Below are 12,192 nucleotides of genomic sequence, written 5' to 3'. Positions count from 1 at the left end.
TATCTATAAAGATCTTTTTAAATCTGCAGATGTCACAAAGTGCTTATACAGAAACCCAGCAATGCAGATGTACATTAGAAGCACGGTGGCTAGGGAAAACTCCTTAGAAAGGAAGAAACATGGAGAGGAACCAGGCTTTGGGGGGTGGCCAGGGGGGGGGGGAGATTATAAGAGTACCTGGCCAATAAGGCCAGATCGTTCTTCAAACGTTCATAGATGACCAGCAGGGTCAAATAAGGATCAGTGGTTGTGGAGGGTGCAACAGATCAGGAGTAAATGTCAGTTGGATTTTCGTAGCCGAGCATTCAGAGGTCGAGAGAGAGAGAGCCAAAGGAACTTAATAATATTAAGAAATGCTACAGAAGGAAGGAAAGTAGTGTGGAAACCCACCAAAAATCAATTAAGCAACAACAAATTCAATCTCTTTTAGACAACGTCCGAGACAACTTGGCAGTAGAAAACCTAAGCGGTATATTTTACCTCTCAGCTTCCCTATCAAATCTAAAAATGTCAAGCAGACAACCTAAGAAAATGAACAACAATGGCAAATAGTTTGATGAAGAATGCAAATGCCTAAGAAAGAAATTGAGAAACCTATCCAACCAAAAACAGAGACCCAGAACCTGAGCCCACGCCTTCACCATGGTGAATCACTAAAACAATAGAGAAATACACTACGGAAAAAGAGGAACAGCACCTCAGAAATCAGCTCAATGTAACTGAAGAATCCATAGACTCTAACCACTTCTAGGAACATTGGAACACACTGAACAAACACAGAGTTATCTATCCAAAATGGGGATATGGATAAACCATGACTCCAATCTTTTTGACCCAATAACAAAGAACAAACAGCAAAAAACATATACATGATCAAATACAAATCTTAGAATCAACTATTAAAGACTACCAGAACCCACTGGATTCTCCAAATCCATTGAATGAACTACAGGACAAAATACAAACCCTCCAACTCAAAAAGGCCTGTGGTGTTGATGGTATCCTAAATTAAATGATCAAATATACAGACTACAAAATTCCAATTGGCTATACTTAAACTCTTTTAACATCATCCTCAGCTCTGGCATCTGATCATCCCAATCCACAAAGTGGAGACAAATTTGACCCCAATAACTACTGCAAAAACACACATTTCTTTCCACTGGGCCGTGGGGTGAGACGGATGCAGCTTAAGCTACATCCTCTTAATCATATCTCAATGAATTGACGAGGGCACTAGAACAGTCTGCAGCACCCGGCCTCATCCTACTAGAATCTGAAGTCGATTGTTTACTGTTTGCTGATGATCTGGTGCTTCTATCCCCAACCAAGGAGGGCCTACAGCAGCACCTAGACCTACTGCACAGATTCTGTCAGACCTGGGCCCTGACAGTAAATCTCAGTAAGACAAAAATAATGTTGTTCCAAAAAATTTCCAGTTGCCAGGACCACAAATACAAATTCCATCTAGACGCCGTTGCCCTAGAGCACACAAAAAACTATACGTACCTCGGCCTAAACATCAGCGCCACAGGTAACTTCTACAAAGCTGTGAATGATCTGAGAGACAGGGCAAGAAGGGCCTTCTATGACATCAAAAATTAAATAAATGTAACATATTTGAATCAATTACAGAACCCATTGCCCTTTATGGTTGTGGTCTGGGGTCTGCTCACCAACCAATAATTCACAAATGGGGGCAAACAGAGCATGCTAGAATGCTATTTGGCCCCAAACATAGAGTAAACCTGACCACTGTGACTGACTCAAACTTAAGGAACACTTTGACGATGTACAGACTCAGTGAGCATAGACTTGCTATTGAGAAAGGCCTTCGTAGGCAGACATGGTTCTCAGGAGAAGACCGGTTATGTGCACACTGTCCACAAAATGAGGTGGAAACTGAGCTGCACTTCCTAACCTCCTGCCAAGTGTATGACCATATTTGAGTTACATATTTCCCTCAGACTACACAGATCCACAAAGAATTTGAAAACAACAAACCGATTTTGATGAAGTCCCTTCTCTATTGGGGGAAATACCACAGTGTGCCATCACAGCAGGGGGCAACCAGTGAATAACAAACACCATTGTAAATACAATCCATATTTTTGCTATTTATTTGCCCTTTTGTATTTTACCTATTTGCACATATGACATTTGAAATTTCTTTTATTATTTTGTAACTTCTGTGAGTGTAATATTTGCTGTAAAAAAAAAGGTTATTTCACTTTCAATAAAGCCCTTAAATTGAGGTAGAGAGAGAGACAGATAGATGGGGGGGACACTGTGACCCTGTCCGACAATAACCCCGGACAGGGCCAACCAGGCAGGATATAACCCCACCTACTTTGCCAAAGCACAGCCCCCACACAAGAGGTCGAGAGAGGTTGAGAGGGAGATAGACGGGTCGGGGGACACTGTGGCCCCATCCAACGATACCCTAAAAGGCCAGCATCCCAGAGTCGCTTAGTCACTGTTGACTTTGAGACTGGTGTTTTGCGGGTACTATTTAATGAAGCTGCCAGTTGAGGACCTGTGAGGCATCTGTTTCTCAAACTAGACACTACAATGTACTTGTCCTCTTGCTCAGTTGTGAACCGGGGCCTCCCACTCCTCTTTCTATTCTGGTTAGCGCCAATGTGCGCTGTTCTGTGAAGGGAGTAGTACACAGCGTTGTACAAGATCTTCAGTTTCTTGGCAATTTCTCGCAAGGAATAGCCTTCATTTCTCAGAACAAGAATAGACTGATGAGTTTCAGAAGAAAGATCTTTGTTTCTGGCCTTTTTGAGCCTGTAATCGAACCCACAAATGCTGATGCTCCAGATACTCAACTAGTCTAAAGAATGACAGTTTTATTGCTTCTTTAATCAGAGCAACAGTCTTCAGCTGTGCTAACATAATTGCAAAAGGGTTTTCTAATGATCAATTAGCCTTTTAAAATTATAAACTTGGATGAGCTAACACAACGTGCCATTGGAACACAGGAGTGGAGGTTACTGATAATGGGCCTCTGTACGCCTAATGTAGATATTCCATTAAAGATCAATCGTTTCCAACTACAATAGTCATTTACAGCATTAACAATGTCTACACTCTACTTCTGATCAATTTGATGTTATTTTAATGGACAAAAAGTTGCTTTTCTTTCGAAAACAAGGACATTTCTAAGTGACCCCAAACTTTTTCCAAAATAATGTGGTGATTGACGGTGTCAAAGGCAGCACTTAGGTTTAGGACAGACGCAGAGCCTTGGTCTGATGTCATGAAAAGTTCATTTACCACTTTCACGAGTGCCGTCTCAGAACTATGATGCGGTCTAAAACCAGACTGGAGCGTTTCGAATACATTATTTGTCTTCAGGAAGGCAGTGAGTTGCCGTGCAACAGCTTTTTAATTAAAAAAAAAAATAATTATTGGAGAGGAATGGGAGATTCCTCGATATAGGCCGATTTGAGTTTTTTACATTTTCTGGGTCAAGGTTTGGTTTTATCAAGAGAGGCTTTATTACTGCGACTTTTATTGAGTTTGGTACATATCTGGTGGATAGGGAGCCATTTATTATGTTCAACATAGGAGGCCCAAGCACAGGAAGCAGCTCTTTCAGTAGTTTAGTTGGAATAGGGTCCAGTATGCAGCTGGAAGGTTTAGAGGCCATGACTATTTTTGTGAATGTTTCGAGAGATACCGGATTAATAACCTTGAATGTCTCCATTTATCTTAGGTGCTGGCAGTTCTGTTTAGACTCAGGACAACTAAGTTTTGGAGAAAGACACAGATTCAAAGAGGAGTCCATAATTGGCTTTCTGATGGTCATGATCTTTCCGTCTAAGAAGTTCAGGAATCCATCATTGCTGAATTGAAGGCCGTCCTCTCTTGGGGGATACTGCAATTTTGGATTGTTTGTATCCTCCTCAATCAGGTTGTAAAAGAAGGGTGATCGAACAGCCGCAGGGGCTCTTCGATATTGCATGGTCCTGTCTTTCCAAGCTAGTCAGAAGACTTCCGGTTTGGTGGAGCGCCATTTCCGTTCCAGTTTTCTGGAAGCTTGCTTCGGGGCTCGGATATTTTCTGTATACTGCCTTTTTGTTTATGTTCTTGAGCCCCTGGTGATAGGACTTTTGACCTTGGTGATAATGTAGCCTAATCTCTGTCTTTTGTCAGGGAAAGGCCTCATTTCCCTTTTACCGCTGTGACTTGGTTGAGCAGTTGAGCTTCATGCATGTCTGGAGTGTTACTGTATGTTAAGAAATTGCGTTTGCAAGGTACATAATGGCTATAGAAAGATAACATGGTAAGCTAAACGCTTGTTTCAAGTTTAAAAATGGTATTGTTAAAAAACGCAACATCCATGCCTTAAATCTGTGGGGCGCAAAACCAGTGTCACCTGCTTTTCTCATCTGCCTAGCACATTAGTGTCACTGATTGCTCTGACTGCATGCAACTGGCTTCCCAGCGCTAAGCAAGAAGGAACTAAAAGCAACGCACTCAGGGGCCCATGTATCTGAAATTACCCATCCTTGACCCAGATGTCACTGATCACATCCTCTTTATACACACACTGTAACAACTCTCTTTCTCTCTCCAGGTGTATCTGCTGAGATCTGCAGGGTGACGGGGGGAGTGTTGGGGATCCACTGGAGCAGCGTGGTCGATTTAGGCTGGCGCCCCCTGGCCGTGGGGAGGGGCAGCGCCAGTTGCTGGGACTCCTGCTGCCTTGAGCCAGCCTGCAGCGCCGTCTGGAGCCTGGGGGGGCACTGTGTGCTGCTGAACTGTTCCAACATAGGAGTCTGTGAAGTCACATCTCTCCCCACAACCCCCCACATTGAGTCCCTGGGGCTCCTACAGCTATTTTCAAAGGGCACCACCACAGCTCGGAGGAGAAGGCTCAGGCGGGCACAAACAGGAAAGAGAAGTGAGGCCGTAAGCCAGAAACATGGGTCGGACCACAAACGTTCTAGCACTGTGAGTCAATGGAAAGTTACTGTTCTGTAGTTGAGTCATAAATGACGGTTTACCTCCGTTCTTCCTTCCAGGATCACTGGGACAGAGTAGATCAATACACATACTAAATACCTTCATATACATTTCTACATGCATGACAACCTTATTTCCCTGACTTGTGTGTTATTGAATATCATGCAATCTCTTAACTGCAGTGGTTGATGTCGTGAAGGCTATTGAAGCCTGAACAATGTAGCCAATGCCTTTAGTCCTCTTTCCATTCTCATCTGAAGTACATCCATGTCTTGGCAGGGAGTTTCCAAGGATGAAGAGCTTCCGGCTCCAACAGTCGGCGGCACCAGCGGAGGAGCTTTCCCTCAAACATCTGATAAGAATCACAGCCAGCTAACTGATGGAAGTGGAGAAGCGCAATCACCCTCACAGCAGAACTCTAAATCAGAGGACACCATAGGCCCAGCATCTTCCAACAGCAGCTCTGTGCTTCCCGCTAATGCTCCTACAATCACTACATCACCAACCCAGGCTGGTAAGGCAGTGGACACGGAAATCTTGACTTAGTATTCCTCAAAACCCACCCTCGGCAACTTTTGGGTTAATAACATACGAATCACAAAATGAATGTGTTGAGGTATGTATTCATGGCAGGTAAAGCATTTGCTCTAAACATAAACTCCCGCTCAGAAACTGGCACCTGCTGCAGATTTCTGTCTACTTTGAATTAACTGCTGTTTCCAGTTGCTCCGTCCTCCCTTTTAGTCCATGTCATGCCTCTGGTTTCCATGACAGTCCGGGAATTGGTGGTGTCGGCAGGCGAGAGTGTGGAGGTCACGCTGCCGCGCAACGAGGTAGAACTCAACGCCTTTGTGGTGCCAGCGGCCCAGCCAGGTACGACTACTCAACCTACCTGGACTTATTACTTTGTTTTACTGTATCATACACCTGTATTATACACACCCTCTGTAGTCCACGTCTCACCCCTAATTCTACATACGCTTATCTGTTGAAGTTGGCATGACGATGACAAAGGGGAGAGCTACTGCTAGAAAACAGCCTGGTACTAAGGATAGCTCTGTATCCCCGCGTGTCATTCCTCGTCGCTTAAATCCTCGGCTTTGACTCGCCCCTCTCTCTTTCTCACTTCTCGAAAGGGACCGACTATGCATTTGACTGGCGCTTGAGGACTCACCCCAAAGACTACAGTGGAGAGATGGAGGGGAAACACAGCGAGACGCTCAAACTCAGCAAGGTGCAGCTCCTTGAATTAGTTCAACCGTTATCTCTCTCTCTCTCTCTCTCTCTCTGTTCAAACCCCGGCCGCTTAACTGAAATTGAATTTGTGACTAGAGCCATTTATACAGTACTGTACTACAATGAGAAACAATTCCTATAGTATTCGCTCTAATTCAACCTTTCTTTGGCTCTTGTTCCTGTGTTCAGCTGACGGTGGGACTGTATGAGTTTGAGGTGACCGTGGACGGTGACGGAGCACACGGAGAGGGCTATGTCAACGTCACAGTCAAACCCGGTGGGGGTTAAACTAACATGACTCGTATTGACTGTGTTTGATATGCTCATTAGTAGGAACGTGCAAACTGTAACATATTAAAGGGCACCTCCCCTGACTCTCCCATTAATGGGCTTATACTGAACTGTCGACAATGACTCATACCTGGGTCATGTTCATTCGAACCAAATGGAAGGTGACAGACTGAAACAGTGATGGATTACCTGGAGTTGTCCAATAAGAAATGCTCATTTTAGTTTTCCATTGCAACAATGTTTTGCTACGCGTTCGCTAATGAACACAACCCAGCTGTACCATTCAGCCAATTAGCTAACCTCTTCCACTTCACAGAGCCACGGGTAAACAAGCTCCCCGTCGCTGTGGTTTCCCCAAAGTTCCAGGAGATATCCTTGCCAACCAGCTCCACCGTGATCGACGGCAGCCGTGAGTACACCTGGCTTTTTGGTCTCAATCAAATCATATAAACTAGAATTGCACCATCTGTTGATGATGTCAAAAGGGGTCTTATGTTGCATCTTGTCTAGTTGTTTCCTGACTAAAAAAAGACAGATTTGGTCAAGGGTGCCTTTATTTAGATTATAGCTTGACCAATTTAGGTCAAGAACCGATATTTGCCCTAGAATACTAATGTTGATCTTTAGCTTGGTGCAAAGGTCCTCCAAACAACACCCTGGGCAGTTTTTACATTATCACCTTACATAAAACAATGGAAGACAAACTTTAGTAGTCAGGGTTGAGACCGGGGCAAAAATATAGGCAGGGTGGCCTATACATTTAACCGGTTCTTTTCCCCTCTTCTTCCTCCTCTCTTCCTCCTCTCGCTGTGTGCGGTCCCTCAGAGAGCACAGACGATGACAAGGTGGTGGCGTGGCACTGGGAGGAGGTGAAGGGCCCGCTGAGGGAGGAGAAGGTCTCTGCAGACACCCAAATCCTCACCCTCACCGGCCTGGTCCCAGGGAACTACACATTCAGGCACAGTTACCTTGTCTTCTCAATGGGCAATGCGTCATCTTGTATATTCTCTACATATTGCTTTATATTCCTTGAGGTACTTCTTTCTATTTTTGTCCCTATGGGCATGCTCTACCTTGTATTCCCCTTCTATCTTTTACTTCAGATGTTTTCGTCATACCATATCACATGCATTCGCCCACGCCCCTCACCCCCTCTCCCCATTTCAGCTGTAGGTGAAGGCTACTGTGGGTCTTAGAAGCAAGGAGGACGTTAGGAATTTGTCTATCTGTCATAAACCGGACCTTCCTGCACGGTACTCAGATTAGCATCTCAGATTTACACATGCCTGGCACAGTACCAAGTAGTTAGAGATTAGGGGTTGGTTTAGAATTAAGCGTAAGTGTTCAGTCAAAAACATCCTCCCGCATCCTTCAATATCACACCTTTTTACTTCACCTCCAAACAAATGAGTTGGTGTGTTTTTGAGTTTGTAGTTTTTATCTGTCCCCTATTTTCTCCCCTTTAGTCTGACTGTTACGGACTCGGACGGGGCCCAGAACTCCACCCAGGCCACGCTGTCGGTCAACAAGGCCGTGGACTACCGGCCGGTGGCCAACGCCGGGCCCAACCAGGTTATCACGCTCCCGCGCAACGCTGTCACACTACATGGCAACCAGAGCACGGACGACCACGAGCCGCTGGCCTACGAGTGGTCGCTCAGCCCCGAGAGCAAGGGCAAGGTGGTGGAGATGCAGGTGAGAGAGGAGCACCAGGGGAAGCTTCAGTTTGTCAGAGACCATGCACAGGGCCTGTCTTAGCAATCAAGGGGATTCTGTCTTTTGTATTATTATTTAATTTTAACTTTATTTTCATGATAGCCTTATTGTGGCAATTGTTGTTTTGAAGGTGGACATTTCTTTGTTTTCGGGCACCAAAAAAAAGAAAAAGGTGAAATTCTTCTCTGCCGTCTTGATAGCATTCTCTTCGTTCGATAGGGCGTCCGGACTCCCGCTCTGCAGCTGTCTGCAATGCAGGAAGGAGACTATACCTTCCAGCTCACTGTCACAGACACAGCTGGACAGCAGGACACGGCACAGGTCACTGTTATCGTCCAGCCAGGTAAGCCAGCAGCATATGTATCATGTGTGTCTATGGCTAATGTCAATACCAATGCTATTGTGTCACTTATCTGAATGTGTGTTGGCTTAACCTTGTTGAGGCTTACATTGGGAATAGCATCAAAGAGAAATGAATGGAAAATGCTGTTACCTCCCTTGTGTGATCTTGCAGTTGCGTGAATATCATGCCTGATTTACATGAAATAAGCCACACATTTTCTCTAATTCTTTGCTATTATATAACATATCTGAATGGATGTTGGTTTACCCTTGATGAAACATACATTGAGAATAGAGACAGGCAAAACTAGCACGATTCTGTACGTGAAAATACACTTCTATATGGATATTGTCCTCCCAGCATGTCACCAAAATCTATGTTCTCCTGAGCCTGCTTGTGTTCCATCCTCCTCAGAGAACAATAAGCCCCCAGTAGCAGACGCCGGTCCAGAGAAGGAGCTGACCCTACCTGTGGACCGCACCACTCTGGACGGCAGCAAGAGCACGGACGACCAGAATATCTCCACCTACCACTGGAAACAGAGCAAGTCAGTATTCGCAGACAGACCAGACCAGACCAGACAGACAGACGACCAGACCAGACAGACGACCAGACCAGACAGACGACCAGACCAGACAGACAGACAGACAGACCCACCCACCCAACATGCACATAGACGCACACGCACTCAACCACATTCATGCTCACTTTCGCTCACGTACGCGCTCATATACGCACACACTCCCGAATAAACACAGAGCACCCTTTGGCAAATGACACACTCGCTGTTCTCTGTATATGAGATTGACACTTGGTTCAACTCACAGAGGCAATATGTTGAGTGGGAGAAGACTCTTTGGAGCTCTCTTCTATTCCATCTCTCATGATGTATGGCCCAGTTCAGTGCTATGTGCTGACAGCGGAGAGTGGAACTGCTGTTTCTCCACTTGTCTGACTCTGTGATGGTCTGTCTGTCTGTCTCTCAGGGGTCCGGACGGAGTGAAGATCGAGAACGCCGATGGCGCCGTTGCCACGGTGACGGGGCTGCAGGTGGGCGAGTACGAGTTCAGTCTGACCGTGACGGACGAGAGGAAGCTGGCGAGCACCGACACGGTCACGGTCATCGTCCGAGAGGGTAATTTTCCCGTTGTGTGTGTTTTGGTTTAAATTCTATTTCCTGATTTCGTAAGAGTAGGTTTTTCCTTAGCCTCTGATTTATTTCTGGGTGCTGAGATTCGTTTTTACCAGACAAACACAGTTATTATTTGAGTTTGCAAGAAAGGCATTTTACTGTACTTGTGACCTTAAAAACTTGAAACTTTATTTAATGTCGAATTGCCGACAAAGAAATGTGTCAGAGATGGAACTCTCTGAAGCTTTCAGAAACAGGCTAGACGAGGTCTCACACGAGACTCACTCAACTATTCAAAACCCCTTTGAAGTATAACTGAAGCATAACTCACACACCTACAGTGCCTTGCGAAAGTATTCGGCCCCCTTGAACTTTGCTACCTTTTGCCACATTTCAGGCTTCAAACATATAAAACTGTATTTTTTTGTGAAGAATCAACAACAAGTGGGACACAATCATGAAGTGGAACGACATTTATTGGATATTTCAAACTTTTTTAACATTTCAAAAACTGAAAAATTGGGCATGCAAAATTATTCAGCCCCCTTAAGTTAATACTTTGTAGCGCCACCTTTTGCTGCGATTACAGCTGTAAGTCGCTTGGGGTATGTCTCTATCAGTTTTGCACATTGAGAGACTGACATTTTTTCCCATTCCTCCTTACAAAACAGCTCAAGCTCAGTGAGGTTGGATGGAGAGCATTTGTGAACAGCAGTTTTCAGTTCTTTCCACAGATTCTCGATTGGATTCAGGTCTGGACTTTGACTTGGCCATTCTAACACCTGGATATGTTTATTTTTGAACCATTCCATTGTAGATTTTGCTTTATGTTTTGGATCATTGTCTTGTTGGAAGACAAATCTCCGTCCCAGTCTCAGGTCTTTTGCAGACTCCATCAGGTTTTCTTCCAGAATGGTCCTGTATTTGGCTCCATCCATCTTCCCATCAATTTTAACCATCTTCCCTGTCCCTGCTGAAGAAAAGCAAGCCCAAACCATGATGCTGCCACCACCATGTTTGACAGTGGGGATGGTGTGTTCAGGGTGATGAGCTGTGTTGCTTTTACACCAAACATAATGTTTTGCATTGTTGCCAAAAAGTTACATTTTGGTTTCATCTGACCAGAGCACCTTCTTCCACATGTTTGGTGTGTCTCCCAGGTTGCTTGTGGCAAACTTTAAACAACACTTTTTATGGATATCTTTAAGAAATGTCTTTCTTCTTGCCACTCTTCCATAAAGGCCAGATTTGTGCAATATACGACTGATTGTTGTCCTATGGACAGAGTCTCCCACCTCAGCTGTAGATCTCTGCAGTTCATCCAGAGTGATCATGGGCCTCTTGGCTGCATCTCTGATCAGTCTTCTCCTTGTATGAGCTGAAAGTTTAGAGGGACGGTCAGGTCTTGGTAGATTTGCAGTGGTCTGATACTCCTTCCATTTCAATATTATCGCTTGCACAGTGCTCCTTGGGATGTTTAAAGCTTGGGAAATCTTTTTGTATCCAAATCCGGCTTTAAACTTCTTCACAACAGTATCTCGGACCTGCCTGGTGTGTTCCTTGTTCTTCATGATGCTCTCTGCGCTTTTAACGGACCTCTGAGACTATCACAGTGCAGGTGCATTTATACGGAGACTTGATTACACACAGGTGGATTGTATTTATCATCATTAGTCATTTAGGTCAACATTGGATCATTCAGAGATCCTCACTGAACTTCTGGAGAGAGTTTGCTGCACTGAAAGTAAAGGGGCTGAATAATTTTGCACGCCCAATTTTTCAGTTTTTGATTTGTTAAAAAAGTTTGAAATATCCAATAAATGTTGTTCCACTTCATGATTTTGTCCCATTGTTGTTGATTCTTCACAAAAAAATACAGTTTTATATCTTTATGTTTGAAGCCTGAAATGTGGCAAAAGGTAGCAAAGTTCAAGGGGGTCGAATACTTTCGCAAGGCACTGTATATTATTACCAGGAGCATGGAGAGAAACAGCATACGGAGTATTTCAGAATACTCTTTGGCACAGCAATATCCTTTAAAAGTGTCTGGTCTTCTCTTTACCAGAGTTAGACCAACCCCCAGTAGCCCATGTCCAGTCCAGCCCGGCCATCTCTCTGCCCCTGCGGACTGCAGCCCTGGACGGCTCCCACTCCACAGACGACAAGGGTGGAGTCGGCTACTTGTGGACCCGTGACGACAGTAGTCCTGCAGCAGGGGTGAGAGAGAGTCCAATCCGTGGTACTATAACGGATAACAGAAATATTTACAGAAAATATTATTAAGTGCTAGGGGAGCTGTGGCAAACATACAATGTACCTATAGTAAGTCAACAGAAAATGTACAATGTAGCATACATTTCCCTCTTCATTGTTGTATTAAGTAAAAGCATTATGATCAAATGCAATCTGCTCTTGCATTTCTCATGATAAACATTCTACTTAATAATATTTGCGTACAATGACCTACTACTGGAAATATTTGTATGTGTATGTGTTC

General features: G+C 44.5%; 1 protein-coding gene across 4 annotated transcripts in view; it reads left to right on the top strand.

Annotated features, from left to right (window-relative positions):
- LOC109907594 (dyslexia-associated protein KIAA0319-like protein) overlaps positions 1-12,192 on the top strand; it is a 36,269-nt gene that overhangs the window by 19,940 nt on the left and 4,137 nt on the right. For all 4 annotated transcript variants that reach the window (XM_031793753.1, XM_020505645.2, XM_020505647.2 and 1 more), the window contains 12 exons: positions 4,589-4,965; positions 5,257-5,491; positions 5,752-5,850; positions 6,114-6,211; positions 6,403-6,490; positions 6,821-6,913; positions 7,330-7,462; positions 7,971-8,199; positions 8,440-8,563; positions 8,978-9,110; positions 9,550-9,698; positions 11,761-11,912. In XM_031793753.1, the coding sequence (XP_031649613.1) occupies positions 4,589-4,965; positions 5,257-5,491; positions 5,752-5,850; positions 6,114-6,211; positions 6,403-6,490; positions 6,821-6,913; positions 7,330-7,462; positions 7,971-8,199; positions 8,440-8,563; positions 8,978-9,110; positions 9,550-9,698; positions 11,761-11,912 (1,910 nt within the window). The remainder of the gene's footprint in view (positions 1-4,588; positions 4,966-5,256; positions 5,492-5,751; positions 5,851-6,113; positions 6,212-6,402; positions 6,491-6,820; positions 6,914-7,329; positions 7,463-7,970; positions 8,200-8,439; positions 8,564-8,977; positions 9,111-9,549; positions 9,699-11,760; positions 11,913-12,192) is intronic.

The sequence above is a fragment of the Oncorhynchus kisutch genome, linkage group LG17, assembly GCF_002021735.2.
Source record: "Oncorhynchus kisutch isolate 150728-3 linkage group LG17, Okis_V2, whole genome shotgun sequence".
Classification (NCBI taxonomy): Eukaryota; Metazoa; Chordata; class Actinopteri; order Salmoniformes; family Salmonidae; genus Oncorhynchus; species Oncorhynchus kisutch.
This window is presented reverse-complemented; position numbering and strand designations above follow the sequence as displayed.